Genomic DNA, 17,240 nt, shown 5'->3' with positions numbered 1-17,240 from the left:
TCTGATTTATGTTTGTTAATCTTATTAAAATAATTTAAAATGAGTTTTTCAAAGACTTCTATTGGACCAGATTTGAAACTAGAAGGATAAAATTTGGAATTAAATTTTAAGTTAGTGGTAAAAAAATGTGGTTCTGTTGTTTGGTTACTGGGTTGTAATGAACTACCATCAGGTGGGTCTTTAATGTTAAAAATATTTTTAGAGTGGCTTTCCTGGTGAATTTGAATGTCCTGAAAAGCTTGAAACTGGTTGAAATGGTTGGTAGGGGCGACTTTAAGACCTTTCTTTAGAACAGCTACTTGAGTGGAAGTTAGAGATTTTTTAGGAAAGGTTGAAAATATTCCTTTTCAGATTTTTTTGTTATAGTTATTCTAGTCTCTCTTTTGTTCTCTTCTACCACTTCATCTTCCTCTAGCCTTAACCTCTTTTTTCTTGCTCTTGGTGGATGAAGAAGTGGTGGAATTGTATTGTGGTTGGTTCTTATCTCTAAAAAATTGTCATCCATATCGCCTTCAGAATCAATTGGTAATAACTGGTAGCGGTTTTTGTTGTAGTGTATGACTGGTGAGTTTGGTTGAGTTTGGTATTTGGAATATTTGTGCGAATATGTTTTTCTTTGTTGTTTTTTGGGAGGTGTCTTTATAGTCTCTTGTTTGTGCTTGAGATTCATGTGCGAATCGTTGTCGTTGATAAGAGAAAATGTAATCTCTGCGGTAGGTGGAAGTTCTTATGTGATCTCTGTTTGATACCAAACGTGATTGTTTTTGATATTGGGGCATAGATGGGGAAGGTTTATTTTCTCTTCTAGTGGTAGTCGACTTTATTACTTGCAACACCAAAAATGTAATCTACATGCTGGAGTGCCCTTGTGGACTCCAGTATGCAGGCATGACATCTAGATGTCTAAAAAACAGACTAGGGGAACATCTCTGTAACATCTCCTGGGGATATGAAAATCATACTTTTTCTAAACATATACACCAAAATGATCTAACACATTTAAAATTCATGGGTATACAAAAATGTAATATCCCCTGGAGAGGAGGCAACATACAAAATATTCTAGGCAGAAAAGAGATGAAATGGGTTTTTAACTTGAAAACATTAATTCCAGATGGTTTAAATGCCGACTTTGACCTTTTAAACTTTTAAAAATATTCTAATATATGTTTATTAAATTTGATTATATATTGTATGTTTATCTTAATCTTTACTTTTTTATCTTATATTATTTTATTATTTTTAACTTTTCTCTTTTTTCATATTCCATTTTATAGTGTTTTTTAAGTGCTTTATTCCCCTCCCAATATGGCCACTCTATTATGGTATTTCTTCCCACTTCCTTTTGCCCTTCCCAATATGGCCACCGCAAGCAATCACATGCTTTAAAGCACCAATTATAGCAGCCTACCCCAGCTCTACCTTCCCTCCCCCTTCCCATCGCGTAGCCTGTCCCCAGTCCCCCCCCCATTTCAGGGATTGGTCAACCCAGTTACAACCTTCCCCTCCCTGTTAGGAATCTTACCTGATGTGGAGTCCAGTATGCAGAGAAATATGCTCACCCTTGTAAATAAACACAGACCAAGGTGGTCAGGTAAGAATTCACCTGGCCTGTGAGTCTGTGCACGGGGGCTGTGCAGGGATATACTCCAAGTCGCAGTACAGGCAAGGACAAGCAGAAGAGTAGTCATGGAAAACTGAAGTCTGGGGAAGTCAGAGGTCAGAGAAAACGATGTGAAGAGCCAAGGTCAGGAGCCAGGAAGAACACACAATCTTGATACTCAGAAACAGGAACCACAAACGTGAACCAGAGTCAATGAACTGACACTGCCCTCAGGAGAGGCAGTGTCTTATACCTGGCTAATTAGTGATAAGCTACATGTGGACCATGATTTACAGGAGCAGTCACAGGTAAGGTCCAGCCCCCAATGCTGGAGACATGACAAGGAAAAGCTTCAGGCTGAAACAAGAACTGAAGTGGCTCAGAGGCATTAACACAGGCTCTTCTGGGGCGACCTCGTCTGGCCATCTGAATGTCACGGTGAGAACTGTCACATTCCCCTTCTCCACCCACTATCTAGCCAGCTGGCTCCACCCCCTTGCTCGGGGATTGGTAGGTGCCGCCGCAGTTTTACTTATCCCCACTTGACCAGCTTCATACTCCCCCTCCACTATTTTCAGTATGGCCTTCCTTCCTCCACACCCCTCTACACTAACGCTGGCCGTGACCATTGCGGCCTGCCCCCTCCCCTACTGATACTACATTTCCCATAATCCTCCAAGTCACTCCGTCACCAGATATATTATCTTTATTTCCAATGCTCGTTTTATACAATTTCTATGCTAAAATGTTTGTCTACAAAACTTTGTTGCCATACTATTTATTAATTATTTTTAACCAGTTAAGGTGGTCATGACTCCGACCACTTGACTATGACGTCACTTACTCACCAAATTAAATTTAATTGAGTTTTAAACCATATATAAACTACTGAATGCCAGGTATTTGTTTGATGACCTTGATAAAGCCCTGCTTGAGAGAAACGCGTTGTAGATTTTTTTTTACTTGTTTTATTATTATAAAGGTCGGTTGGCTATTTTACTATAATTTGTGCCATAAACCTTCTTTTAATTATTTTTATTATTTTATACTACCTGGCATTCTGTTTTTTTTCTCCAGTGAAGACCTCACAATGAATCCTAGGTGGGGATTATACCACCTAAGCTGTATCAACTGAGTAGTGCTACCTGCTCAGGAATATGTGAGTAAGTTTTACCCCATATTACTCATGGTTATTTTACTTTTTAAAACATTCCCCACATTGGTTGTGAACCAGAGGGAGGTTATAGCCCCCTAATTTTTACAGGGTGTTTTAAGTGATGACAATGGCTGCCTAATTTCTAGTAATCTGACAGGTTGTCACTTCCTTCCAGCACTGGCTGCCGACAGTAAAGCCTGCCTATTGAGTTTGCCCTACAGAATAGGGTACAGCTGTACTGCTGGTAGTTCTGCCACTAGAAAGTACACTATCCACATAGGAGATGTAAATTATGGAGGATAACATTTGCAAAGAGACAGCTGGGGTATAGGACAGCCTACAGTCAACTGTCATCTAATCCCACTGGGAAATCTAATCCAGTTCTAAAAGAAAATTTGGCTTATGCCCTTTGATTATGTGATTATTGATGGAGATTTATTTGAATAATTATGGTTAAGTATCCAATTTTACCTATATTTCATAATTTGCCAAAAGTGCATAAAGAACTGGATAATGTTGTTGGGACACCAATAGTGGCAGGTATTGCATCTTTGAATGAACATTTGGCAGAAATAATTCCTAGATTTTACTAGTAACATGACGTAAAGTCATGATTTTATTAAAGACACGGAGGCGAGTATTATGCATATCTCTTTCTTTATTTCCTCAGCAGCAAAGATAGAGGAATATAAATATTATCAAAAATGAAAGAAAAAACTGTACAGGCATAACGAGTAGCCAATCACATAACAGAGGAAGTAGCTATATAAGTCCTGTGTCTCCCACAATCCCCCTCTTTCTTGCGCAACCGAAGACCAGGTAAGATAAACGATGTCCCACTTGATCCAAGCAGGAAACGGGAAACAAAACGAGAACTTCAAGCTAAAAAAGATAGAAAAATATGGTAATTTCCAAACTCAAACTGTAGACTTACCAAACATAAGCGTGATGGATCTACATGAAACATGATGCTGAAATAGAATATATATACATGATTAGAAATCAATATAAAACTGTCAAATCATCTAGGCATGATAAAAACTGCACAGTACAAAAAACATGAACTCAATACAGACCCAATTGCCCACGTACTCGTATAGCATCGAAGCATCTCCAATCCCAAATCCACACCGGGAGGGTGGGAGGGAATAATACTCGCCTCCGTGTCTTTAATAAAATCATGACTTTACGTCATGTTACTAGTAAAATCTAGGAATTTTATTAAAGACACGGAGGCTCCTATTATGCAAGTTTAAAGCTGTGCTATCACCTGAGATGCGACGTGTTCAATTGGTCTGAAATAGAAGTCTCTGAAGGTCGACTCTCGGGACCAGTCCGCAGCGCGCATGATGTCCTCTAGGCGGCAACCAACTGTGGATGCCTTCGAGGCCATAGCACCCCTTACAGAATGAGGCGTAAAGACAGATGTGTCTATACCCGCTAGGGATAAAAGCCAACGAATCCAACGCGCCAGCGTCGGAGTCGATACTGGGCGATGAGGAGCCTTAAACGAAATGAATAGGGGATGGCGTTCAGATGAGCGCACCGCACGTGTAGCCTCTAGATAGGCCTTCAAACAATCCACCGGGCAGAGCGCCGGACACAACGGGAATCTAGGATATACGAAGGATTTGGACGCCGACTTAGTTCTCCTAGATATGGTGAAAGTAACGCCATCCGGCGTAAACACAAAGGCACCCCAGTCAAGAGCCCTAACATCGGAGACTCTCTTACAAGAGACCAGGCAAAACAGCATAACCATCTTGGAGGATAGTTGTTTAAGAGTCAAGTCCTGGTTAGGGTACCAATCCGACAGAAAACGCAACACAATGTTGACGACCTAGGCGGACGGACGAAGCGAATACCCTTGAGAAGACGGCATACAAAAGGATGTTTGCCGATGGGTACACCTTCCAAACCACCATGACCGGCCGATATGGCCGATCGAAAAACATTGATAGTCCTGTACGCCTTGCCTGAGTCGAACAGGGCTGTAAGAAACCCCAGTATCAAATGGAGAGGGGCAGATATGGGATCCACTGCCCGTTCCATGCACCAATCAGACCAAGACTTCCATGCAGCTCGGTAAGCTGATCGTGTGCCCGGAGCCCAGGCGTTATCGAGGAGCAAGAGAGTCGACTGTGGAACGTCAGGGACAAGCCAGCGTCCCCTGAAAGGAACCATGCTACCAGGGGCAACTGGTGCTGGAGCACCAATTCGTGCGAGTTCCCATCCGGATCCAGAAGGAGGTCCTGGAAGTTCGGCAACAGACGAGGGAAGTCTATGGACAACTCCATCAGACGAGGGAACCACGGCCGTGATCTCCACAGAGGGGTGATCAGGGTCAGACAACAGTCGTGACGCACCAGCTTCGAGATCGTACGAGCGATCATGTTGAATGGGGGAAAGGCATACAGGTGGCCTGGAGGCCATTCTTGAAGAAAGGCATCCGTCGCCACTGCCGCCGGGTCCGGTCTCCAACTGAAGAACCTCGGTAACTGAGTGTTCAGTCGAGATGCGAACAGGTCTATCTCGAACCGACCCCACAGCCTGTTTAAGCTTTGGAAGACCGAGGCGTGCAAACGCCAGTCTCCCGAGTCTCTCAAATGTCTGGAGTTCCAATCCGCACCTGAATTGTCCAGACCCGGAATATGTTCTGCCGTCACCGAGACGTTGTTTAGGAGGCAGAACTGCCAAAAGTCCTTCGCCAGCAGAGCCAACATTTTGGACTTGGTTCCGCCCAAGTGATTTATGTATCGGACTGCCGATACGTTGTCCAATTTGAGGAGGACACAACAGTTCGCCTTTCCAGGGGTAAGGCTGCGAATCGCAAAGGCCCCCGCCAGGAGTTCCAGGCAGTTGATGTGTAACGACTTCTCTGCGTCGGACCATCTGCCCCCCGTGGAGATGTCGCCACAACGAGCCCCCCAGCCGTGCAAGCTGGCATCTGATTCTATGACCACGTCCGGAACGGAACCGAAAATTGCTTTTCCGTTCCAGGCTTCCATGTGTGCCAACCACCATACCAGCTCGTCTCTGGACTCCTCGTCCAGACAAAGTCGGGATTCGTACGATCGGCCCGAACGTAGGTGTGACCCCTTGAGCCGTTGGAGAGCCCGGTAATGTAAGGGGCCTGGGAATATCGCCTGAATGGAGGAGGCCAGTAGGCCGATGATCCTCGCCAACTGCCGGACTGACAAGTCCGAAGCGCGAAGAGCTCGACGGAGCTCCTTCTGGATGGCTTTTATCTTGGATTCTGGTAAGTACAGGAATTGCCGCACGGAATCTACCTGGAACCCCAGGAACTCCATAGACTGGGCGGGTGTCAGGACCGACTTGTCCCAGTTTACCAGAAAACCTAGGTTCTGTAAGAGGTTGATCGTCCAGTCTAAATGCAACTTCAGGCATTCCAACGACTGTGACATGATCAGGATGTCGTCCAGGTAAATAATTAGTCGAACCCCTAGGGTACGGAGGAACGACACCACCGGCTTCATAACCTTGGTGAAACACCAAGGAGCCGAGGAGAGGCCGAACGGAAGGCATGTAAAACGCCAACGCCGTCCGTGCCAGGTGAAGTGCAAGTAGTCCCTGGATTCTATCGCTATTGGAACCGTGAAGTACGCATCCTTCAGGTCCAATTTGGCCATCCAATCCGACTGTCTCAGAAGATCTCTGAGACAATGGATGCCTTCCATCTGGAAATGTTGGTAGCGTAGGAAGGCGTTGAGAGGGCGAAGGTTTATCACTGGGCGGACACCGCCCCCTTTCTTGGGTACAAGGAAGAGATTGCTCGTAAAGCCTGGAGTGGCGAACGGCAATTCTTCGATGGCGCCCTTTGAGAGCATCTCCGCGACTTCCGCGGAGATCATCGCGTCCTGCTCCCGTGGGAGGGATAACTCCCTGGGGGTATACGTTTGGACAGGCAGGGAAACAAAATCTAGTTGGTAACCCTTTACGCATTGCAGAACCCAAGCATCTGAGGTAACAACTGCCCACCTTGGGTAAAATAAGGCTAGCCTCCCCGCCACCCGAACCTGATCGAGAAGGGAAGAAGGGGTACTCACCATAAGGGCGTCTGCCCGACGACCCACCACGGGGGTATCTAGAGCCCCACGATCTCCCTCTGGCCGGGAAGAAAGGAGGCGTTTTCGGGTCCTGGAGCCCACGAGAGGGGAAAAAGGAACCTCTGTTGGCCCTGAATGAGCCACGGAAACCACGGCCGGGAGGACGGTTCCTGCTACGCCCGGCCCCACCGAAAACCTTGGGCGCGAAGACGCGCTTCATATTAGCTTGCGCCTTGTCAATAGCGTAAAGGTTTTTACATAGGACCCCATGTCCTTCACAAAGGATGTGCCGAACAACATCCCCTCATCGGCTGAGTCAGGTTCAGCTACGGTCATAGCAGCCAGTTTAGGGTCTATTTTCAAGAGAATAGCCTTGCGTCTCTCGGAAGACATAGCCGTGTTGGCATTCCCCACAAGGCATATAGCTCGCTGGACCCACCCGATGGCCACGTCCATATCTAGAACAGAGTCGCCATTACGGGCTGCCTCGAGGAGCTCGTACAGTTTAGACAGGGGGCCCAGCGTATCCAGAATTTTATCCTGGCACCCTTTTAGTGAGTGATCAAGACCCTTTTTAGGCTTCCACCCAGATTTATTAAGAAATTGGGCAATTTGAGGGTCCACTTCAGGGGTCTTACAGGCAGCGCCAGGGAGGGAAGGTCGCGGGCATTCGGCACGCAATTTATTGCGGCCTTCCTTTGACAGAGGTGTGCGAATCCTCTTAGCCACATACTGGGCGATATGGTCCGGAGGGACCCATTCGGCAGACCACGGGTGACGCAGGTCGTCCGGGTCAAACAGGGGGTTCCCCTGTGGGTCTAAAAGCCCTTTATCATTATCCCCAGCGGGGTCTGGCACTTTTCTACGGGGGACGGCAGAGGACCCCGAAGGGGTGACACCCGTAAGGGGTTGATCTTCGCCAGACTCGTCCTCCCCATAGGAGTCATATTCCATAACATCGGAATCATTGTCCACACTCCGGTCGGTATCCGACCCATCATCCAGGGCTCTAGCCCGTTTCCACAATCTAGCCTTTTTAGCCCGGCCAGGGGCTCTTGTGCGCGTGGGATGCGCGCTATCTGCGACCGCCAAAGGCGTGTCAGTCATGGCAGGCAAAGCCTGCATCGAGGAGTGGGACCCGAGATGTCTAGCCTTTGCCTTCGCCTTACGGGCACCCGGCACAGTTAGGGCAGGGGAAGGGGACCCCGCACCCAGGGGGTTAGGGGCAGCCATAGAAGGCAAGAGCGCAGACTGAAGTGACTGGGCAAAGGAGGATGAGACAGTCCCCATAGCGGAGGCAATAGCCTTTTCAAGGGAAGAAGCCATAGTAGCTTCCAACAAGGCCTGGAGTTCCTGAGAGGCCATAGCGCCCTCGGGATTATCTATCGTAAAATCCCCAGAGGGGACAGTAGGCCCATCTTTGCAATCCTGCATAGTGAGGTGCAACAGAAGCAAAATCGAATACTAGAAAAAATGGGTTGATTAACCCAGTAGAACAGAAAAAATGGCTAAACCTGATCGTTGGTGTAGCAAGGGGACCCGTAGGAAGGGACCGACCGCACGGCACAGCAGGGTGAAACGAATGGTCGCCCAAAATGGCCGCCGCACGTGTCAGGGTGTGCCCGTGGACCGGCTCCAGGCGGGGGAAGGGGCGCGTGCACCCACCCGCGTGGGCAGCCCGCGAGAGTGGAAAAACGAGCACACTCAGTCGCGTTCACAGGGAAAGGGCCACGCGGCTGAGATAGCGCCGAGAAGCGGCAACAGGGGCGGTAGGAGGGGAAAAACAGCCCGCAGCGGCGGGCAAAGCCTCTAGGGGAACCCCCAAATACACCAACGATGTAGGTAACAGATAGTAATCAACTATGAATAAAAACGACAATAATGAAACAAAGCATAAGCAAAACATGAATCACAAGTAAATAAAATGCAATGAGTAGGAGAGCTCAAGCAAAATACTTAGCTGTCTGAGGAAGCAGCAAAGAAAGAGGGGGATTGTGGGAGACACAGGACTTATATAGCTACTTCCTCTGTTATGTGATTGGCTACTCGTTATGCCTGTACAGTTTTTTCTTTCATTTTTGATAATATTTATATTCCTCTATCTTTGCTGCTGAGGAAATAAAGAAAGAGATATGCATAATAGGAGCCTCCGTGTCTTTAATAAAATTGATTTTTATCTTCACTTTCTAGTAGGCAGACTTTCCTCTTAACTGATGGACACCAAACATCTCTTGAGTTAATTAGAAATTCAATTATGGGATATTTGTGACCTTTGGGTGACTTTGGATGTCTGCACACTATATTCTGCCATTCCCCATGATAAGGGTCTTATTGCTATCAAGTTCCATTTTGACAAATAATAATAATGATGATACAGAGAACAACTTCATTTTGGGGGCTAGTCTAATTTCCAATGACTCACAATTCCTTTATGTTTGACTCCCAATATTACCTCCAGGAGTGTGGGACTTTGGTGAGTGCAAAATATGTGCCATCCTTTGTGAGAGGAGTCACACATCTTTGGAGGTAGTTTGGGATTTGTCTTAATTTCTAATGTTTTCTTTATGAGTGCTTTGTATATAACCTTTTGTTTATTTGGAATATCTTGAATTTGTATTCAATTTCAACTTGAATTTATTATGCAATGTAAAGGATCTATTATAGTCAGTAATACTTTTTGTAAACCACGTGCTTTGCGTCATACAAGTTCTATGGGCTCGTAATCATAATCAAGAAATCTTATAGTTAATGAATAGAATACTTCGTTTTCAATATAAAATACTTAATTCTCAATATAAAAATAATATAAAAATAATAAAAAGATACCCCAAAGACCGATTAAAAAGGCTCCTTAGTACTTTAATGTTGAATATAAATCAGAAAAAGTGGTAAAATAAAAAAATAAAAATAGATATAAATATAAAAATAATAAAAATAAAAAATATATAAATAATAAAAATAAAAATAGATAAAAAAATAGAGATAAAGATAAAAAGTCTAAAACTAGTTGATAGGGAATATTCAGGCCTAGAGGTTCCAGGCTGTTGAGTTTAGAATTCCATTTAGCTTCAGTCTTATCGAGGGCTTTTTCCAAATCCCCTCCTCTCCAATGGACGGTCACTTTTTCGATAGCTAAAAAATCCAGATCTGCTGGGTTGCTTTAATGGTGGGTTTTGAAATGTCTAGAAAGGTTGTGGGTAGTTATTCCCTTCTTGATGTTTCGGATGTGTTCTCCTAGTCTTGTTTTTAGTTTTCTTTTTGTTCTTCCTACGTAGTGTCTCCTACAAGGGCATATTAGGAGGTAGATGACTCCAGTTGAATTACATCTTTCGTTTGCCAGGAAACCTTTTGGCGTAAGGTCATTTTGTGTATTATTTATTTTTTACTTTTTGTTTATTATTTATTTAATTTTCTTTAGATTTAAATATTTATAAGATCTTCCCCTACATTGATAGATGACCCATGTTGCTGTATTTGATCCAGGGAAATGCTGGTTTGCTATTCAGGCAGTATGAGTCAAATCATGCCTTTATTTCTTACATATGTTTTCTTGCACATATCAGGAATAAGAATTATTACTCTGATGACTTGTTTTAAGGATAATTTGTTTTGTTCTAGTATATGCTAAATTTCTATTTGTATGTAATAGAATTTAAAAGATATTCACTGCTGCCTAGAACAAATTGATTAGTGATGTGAAATGTGTATTCCAATTATAATCAGCAATTTGTTTATCTCTTTCTCTGCCATTTTTATATTATTTCTAGTTTGATAACATGGATTTAATATATTTATGTATTGTTGTATTATTTCTTTTGGTGGATGTGTTAATATAAGCTTTTTGTAGTCACTATTATGTTTGGCTGTTATAGACCTATATACCAATGACACATATTCTTTGGAGCATTGTTTAGTGGTGTGTTTATCCTTTAATTAGGGTTCATTGGTTTTTGTGCTATAACAGCAGTTGCATGCCTTTAAATGCGTGTGTTGTTTCCCTGACCTAATATCCTAACATAAGACGTGTGAGGTGGTGGTGCTTCTGTTATGCTTAGGTGATGTTTCCCAACTTTTTCTATTTTTACATATTTTTCTATATAAAGTGAATCAGATTTGGATGACACTATTTTATTTAATGTACTTAATATTTATTTAATGCACTTATGATAAGAAGAGTATTTTCTATGAATATTATTATTTTTTGCTGATCACAGTTTGGCTGCTGATCAGTATGCATGTGAGCACAGCAGGATATACTAAACTGGAAAATGCCATTTTTGAATTTCCATAATAATAAGTCCTCTACATGACCCCATTGATCACAGGGAGGGGGTAGCACAGGGAGTTAAAACAGTGTCCCATAGGATTTAAAAAGAAAAACCTTTTAAAAGTGCTGGCACATAATTAATCCGCTACCAAGGGTTATTTAACTATAATACTGTCAGCGGGCAAATCCTTTTTAAGACTCCGGGTCCAGATTTGCAGCATTCTGTCTGGAATTCAGCTGCCCAGGGGTGCAGTCGGCTGAAATCTGGACTAAATTCTGGCCAATTCAGGGCTTTAATAACAACATCTGGACATTGTTAACTATCATCAACAAAATCTGGATTTTGCAGTCCAAGTTGTCCCATATATAGATGAATGGTTTTGCCCTATTCAGGCCATTTGGACTTTAGGCAGTAACCCCAATAGTATTGTTTTATTGCCATCTAAATAGGTTTATTACAAACCTATAACTATGAGATAATGACAGTGGTATTGCAAATGCTAGATCAAAATCTTCACAATGCAAAAAAATTATCCAAACACAATCCCATTGACAATTTTTTTATTAATTTTAGTTGTGCAATAAAATAAATACAATTTATTTGATGCTACGGGATGACTAATCTGCTTTCTCCACAACCTACTGTTTCCAGTTCCAACATTAACATAGCATACTCATAGATTTTCCATTTGTTTTTTTGTTTTTTATATTTATAGGTGTCTGTCTGTTTTATACATTTTACATTTTATACATAATACTGCCACCGTTGGACAACTACTGGGTATTACAAAGATAGTAAAGAATCCGTAGGCAAACACAAAAATTGTAGGTCGTTTGTTTTGCTCCATCTACAGAGTATATCAGAGTCATAGATTCAATTTCTGTAAATGTGAGGTCAATAAACTGAGTGCCATTCATTTTGGTAATAATAACTAGTAGAATCTAGTCTTGGAGACTTGCAACAAACTACATGTTCTATTGCTGTTATTTGATTTATTTAATAATTTATAGTTTTACTAAAAATGTCCAATATTTTGCCAGGAATTGTGTAATAGATTTGAAAGAAAATACAGTGCTAAAAAAATTGAAATCTTTCAAATTCCTAAACTCACTCCTACCATAGATTATTATAATTTTTATCATTGCATCTTGAATTAATACTATGCACTTTTTGAAAACTTTGACACACATTATGATGCAATTTAACTAATTTTGATTCAACTGCTCTGCTTTTTTTTATAAACAAATAGATATATTGATTAAAACAAAGAGAGATAATTGCAATCTACCAATTTAAATGCTTGTCACTATATTTTAACCTTTTTCCTTACATGTATGTATTCATATTGTATACAGTCAGGAGCATTCTGTAGTATATGTACAAGGTTCCTCCCAGTCTGTATCACTGTGGGCTCCACAGCACAGTAATACGTAGCTGAGTCCTTTATCTCCACTGACTCAATAGACAGCTCTGTAGATCTCTGACTGCGATCGATGGCCATGTGAAACCTGCCATTAGATGAATCTGTACTGAATCCGGAGATGACCATAACTAAGGCTCTCCCATTAATGTGCTTGTACCAGTACAAGCTGTTAGCATTAGTAATGCTGTGATTACACTTTATCTGAGCAGTCTCTTTCTCTCTCGCTGTGATTAATGGATATTGATCCACTTGGTTCCCTTCTGCACCTGAAACAAATAGACAAAAATAAATTCTATATTCGGCTTACTATATTTATCATGATTTTCAGAACTTGCAAGTCAATGATTTTCATAGACAACAAAACAAATAGACAGGTTAAAACATGCAGCAGAGAATAAAATATAATATCCTTATATTTGGGAACTTACATACTGTTAAGAAAATCCACAGTATAATCCAAATACAAGTGTGTGCATTGCTTGCAGACATGATGTAGCAGAGATACAGCCAGATGTCATGTGTGATGGGCTCATGCTCCCATTATCTGTATTATGAAGGGGCGGATCCTAAGTTACAAACATTGAAGACACATTTAGAGAGGCTCAAGTTGTACCCAATATAAATCTAGGGGCAGATAAAATTTATATTTGCTGATTTTTGTGCTTTCAATAAGAATCGCAAAATAGACTATTTTATAATTTCCTGTCCAATTGGTTCTGACAGTGTAAAAAACTTTTTAAGGTTTTTCAATCATGATTGAGAAGCACCCACTGAAAGTGTGATACAAGTTGCATAAATTCACTCCAATGTAAATAGAAAAGATCTACAGAACAGAAAAAATAAAAGACTCATAGAGTAGTATAGCCAGTATACATTGAATCACCAATTTTTAAGGTTGCACTCACAGACATAAATTGATAGTAGGCGTATCTCAATAGTGGGGAGATGATATAAGGTCCTCAGCATGGATTTTTGGACATGTAAGAGAGAAATAAACCACAAATAAGTGTAGATGGTCTAAGCAAAAATAATAAATATAAACAGAATCATACAATAAAAATCTCTCTACAATAGTCCAACCCTACGCGTTTCGTCCGTAACAAATCGGACTTCCTCAGGGGTAATTGTTTGCAGTATCTCCCTGCAGCCTGCCCCTAGAGAGATTTTTATTGTATGATTCTGTTTATATTCATTATTTTTCACGTTAATAAATAGTTTCTATAACTTAGATAAGGTATCCCTCTTATTTTACATCGATTGGAGGAGGATGGCCGTGGAAAATATCTGATGATATGCTTATATATAACTACAAATTCATAAGTGCAATATATTGAAGTGCATGTCTTATTGCTTAGACCATCTACACTTATTTGTGGTTTATTTCTCTCTTACATGTCCAAAAATCCATGCTGAGGACCTTATATCATCTCCCCACTATTGAGATACGCCTACTATCAATTTATGCCTGTGAGTGCAACCTTAAAAATTGGTGATTCAATGTATACTGGCTATACTACTCTATGAGTCTTTTATTTTTTTCTGTTCTGTAGATCTTTTCTATTTACATTGTATTGCGAGGACTGGGAGGAGTCCTGTTTTCTACAGTTTAGAGCTTGTTAGGTATTTTTTATACCTGTTTGTGTTCTTGTTCTATATTTAAATGGGTGACTAGTGTGTTTTTTGTATAAATTCACTCCAAACTGCATACATACTATTTGAAATTCTTTGATGCATAAGTTCTGAAAAAATAAAAAATGAGTGATGAATTCAGCTTAACCCCTTAAGGACACATGACATGTGTGACATGTCATGATTCCCTTTTATTCCAGAAGTTCGGTCCTTAAGGGGTTAAGAAACTATTATTTGAGAGCTTTCACAACTACCCCATGTACAACTCTAAAAAACCTTACACAGAGCATAATAACAGTGCAGTGTGGAATGGCTATATAATGAATTGGAATACATACAAATTGTTATGCCTTTACATTAAAATGTCACCCAAACGTGATGCAGAAAAACACACCAATACATATTACTTGACAGATACATTCTTCAATTCTTTAGGGTACAATATATATTACTTCCCAGATCTATTCTTCAATACTTTAATGTGAATAAAAGAAATCAAACTTTATTAGTGCAAACCAAGCTTGTCAAACTCAAAGTCTAGCACGGGCCACATAAACAAGGTTAAGTTTATGTAGGCCGCAAAAAAAAACAAAAACCTTACATTTTCATAGTAACGTAGGTTTATTTTAAAAAGTACAGTATAAAAAAAACTAAGCATCCCGCTTTACTAAACCACAGCACCCCCTCTACTAAATCCCAGTTACTCCCTCTACTAAATCTCAGTCTCCCCCTCTACAAAATCCCAGCACACCCCTTTAGCCAACAAACAGACTCCAGTCACATTGCCGCTGGCAGTATGTGACTCCGGAGTCCAGCCTCTGCTATACCCCAAATGGCGCCATCCACACCTTGTTACAAATCTGATCCTCCCGCTACTTCTTGAAACCCTATGAAGGTGGAGCACGCCGATGTCACGTCGGAATGCGATGTGGTGTTGCGTGCCTCCATGAACATAAATCAAAACACACATGGGGAATGCCAAATGAACATTGCATCACCATCCAAGATAAAAAAATAGCAGTATCTTTATTTAAAAAAAAATATAAAACACACACAACCTGGGGCTACCACCACACCAGTAAACCAGGACTGCTGTCTTATGAGTTTCATGCATTAACCCCTTAAGGACACATTCCAGAAGTTTGGTCCTTAAGGGGTTAAAGGGACACTCCAGGCACCCAGACCACTTCTGCTCATTGGAGTGGTCAGGGTGCCAACTCCCACTACCCTTAACCCTGCAAGTGTAATTATTGCAGTTTTATTTAAACTGCAATAATTACCTTGCAGGGTTAAGTCCTCCCCTAGTGGCTGTCTACTAGACAGCCACTAGAGGGAACTTCCTGGTCCCTAGCACAGGTTTTCTGTGCTAGAGCGTCGCTGGACGTCCTCACGCTGTGTGAGGACCTCCAGCGTCGCTCTATTCCCCATAGGGAAGCATTGAAATTCATTTTCAATGCTTTCCTATGGGGTGCGCTAATGCGCATGCGCGGCATTGCTGCGCATGCGCATTAGGTCTCCTCGGCCGGTGGGCGGGATCAGTCTCGCCCACCGGCCGACGTAAGCAGAAGGAGGAGCGGCGGGGGAGGAGGAAGCAGCGACGTGGGACATGTCGCTGCCTCTGGTAAGTCACTGAAGGGGTTTTCACCCCTTCAGCAACTGGTGATTGGGGGGTGGGAGGGAGAGGGACCCTCCAGTGCCAGGAAAACGGATCGTTTTCCTGGCACTGGAGTTTCCCTTTAAGCACATTATCTGAGACCATCCGATGAAGTGGTAAATGCACAAAATATCAAACACAGTGATCCAGGACTCCTGGTGTAATAATCACCCCTTTGATCTTCAGCTTATAATATGATATCTTTAGAATCCTTCAGTGCAATCCTTCATTATTTTTAGACTTTATTTTAAAACTTTTTTTTAGGGATTTAGTTTGTTCTGAACTGCAAGTCATCTGAACTTGTGGCAGACTCAGAAAACATTTTACTCAAACAAAATCTACTTTTATGATAGCAGTAGAGCTCTTTAATCAGCTGATACAGGTCACAAAATAGGTTCCAAAATATGTAATTTCTTTGCAATAACATACGTCTAGCACTGTACCATTCCAGCATGGTAAGTAATAAAAGTTCAGCTGGTTAAGACTGTTGTTCAGTGCATATACTTCCCCACAGATTTATGGCATGTTCCTACTGGCCAACATACCTTTCTCTTCTTGACAACACACTAAGCCCATGGTGCCTGGGTATGGTGGTGTTAGTGGAGAAGGTCCAACCTTGTCAGAATGTCAGGGTGACAGTGGATTTTTAGGGCAGCAGGGCATTGATGTCTACTGCTATACACTGAAGTGATGGATAAAAAGCAAACTTTAACAAATATATTGTAGGCAAACATGCTGCATGTTGAGTTCGTTATCACCAACAAAGCTGCTAATATGGACAAAGCTCTGTGAGAGAGTTCTTTTGTACATATTGTTTCCACTGTTCTGCACACTTCATTTGCATTCATTTTTTCTCCACATCCAGATATGCTTCCGTAAACTAAACATTTCAAAATTTTGCTATGTTATCTGCAAGCAATTAAATTGAGACCTGCTCCATAATTTCCCAGCGAAATCAAACATTTCAAAAAATTTGCAACATTTTCAGCAGGCAAATAATATCATACCTCCTCCTGATTCATAGCAAAATAAAACATTTTAATCATTTTGTGATATAATTTGAAGCAATTAAGTAAGTTAAGCTCAATCAACACAGACATTCCATGCTATTTTATCTTTTTCTCAATATCCTCATACATTTTTGCAACTATTAGTATGCCTTGAGACTGTTTAATTAAAGGAACACTATAGTGTTAGGAATACAAATATGTATTCCAAATGCTATAGAGCCCTAGTCACCATTTATTAGCCAATTATTTGCTTACCTTAATCCAGCGCCTGGCTGCCCTCCTCCATTGGCGTCAGCTTACGAGTGGAGCCGAATGTGCATGCGCGGCCAGAGGAGCACGCGCATTCAAACCTGCCCATAGGAAAGCATTACTCAACTCTTTCCTATGGGGATTTTTTTTGACACTGGACTCCATGAGGACATCCAGCGTC

At 41.8% G+C, this 17,240-nt stretch overlaps 1 protein-coding gene and 1 gene segment (V, D, J or C); both read right to left on the bottom strand.

Annotated features, from left to right (window-relative positions):
• The window catches only part of LOC134611209 (M1-specific T cell receptor alpha chain-like), a 433,017-nt gene that overhangs the window by 400,045 nt on the left and 15,732 nt on the right, over positions 1-17,240 (bottom strand). The gene's annotated exons all lie outside the window — the stretch shown is intronic.
• LOC134611210 (T cell receptor alpha variable 2-like) lies at positions 11,691-13,019 on the bottom strand. The segment is given in 2 exon segments: positions 11,691-12,783; positions 12,946-13,019. Coding segments are annotated over 2 exon segments (444 nt in total).

This window comes from Pelobates fuscus, chromosome 5 (assembly GCF_036172605.1).
Source record: "Pelobates fuscus isolate aPelFus1 chromosome 5, aPelFus1.pri, whole genome shotgun sequence".
Taxonomy (NCBI): domain Eukaryota; kingdom Metazoa; phylum Chordata; class Amphibia; order Anura; family Pelobatidae; genus Pelobates; species Pelobates fuscus.
This window is presented reverse-complemented; position numbering and strand designations above follow the sequence as displayed.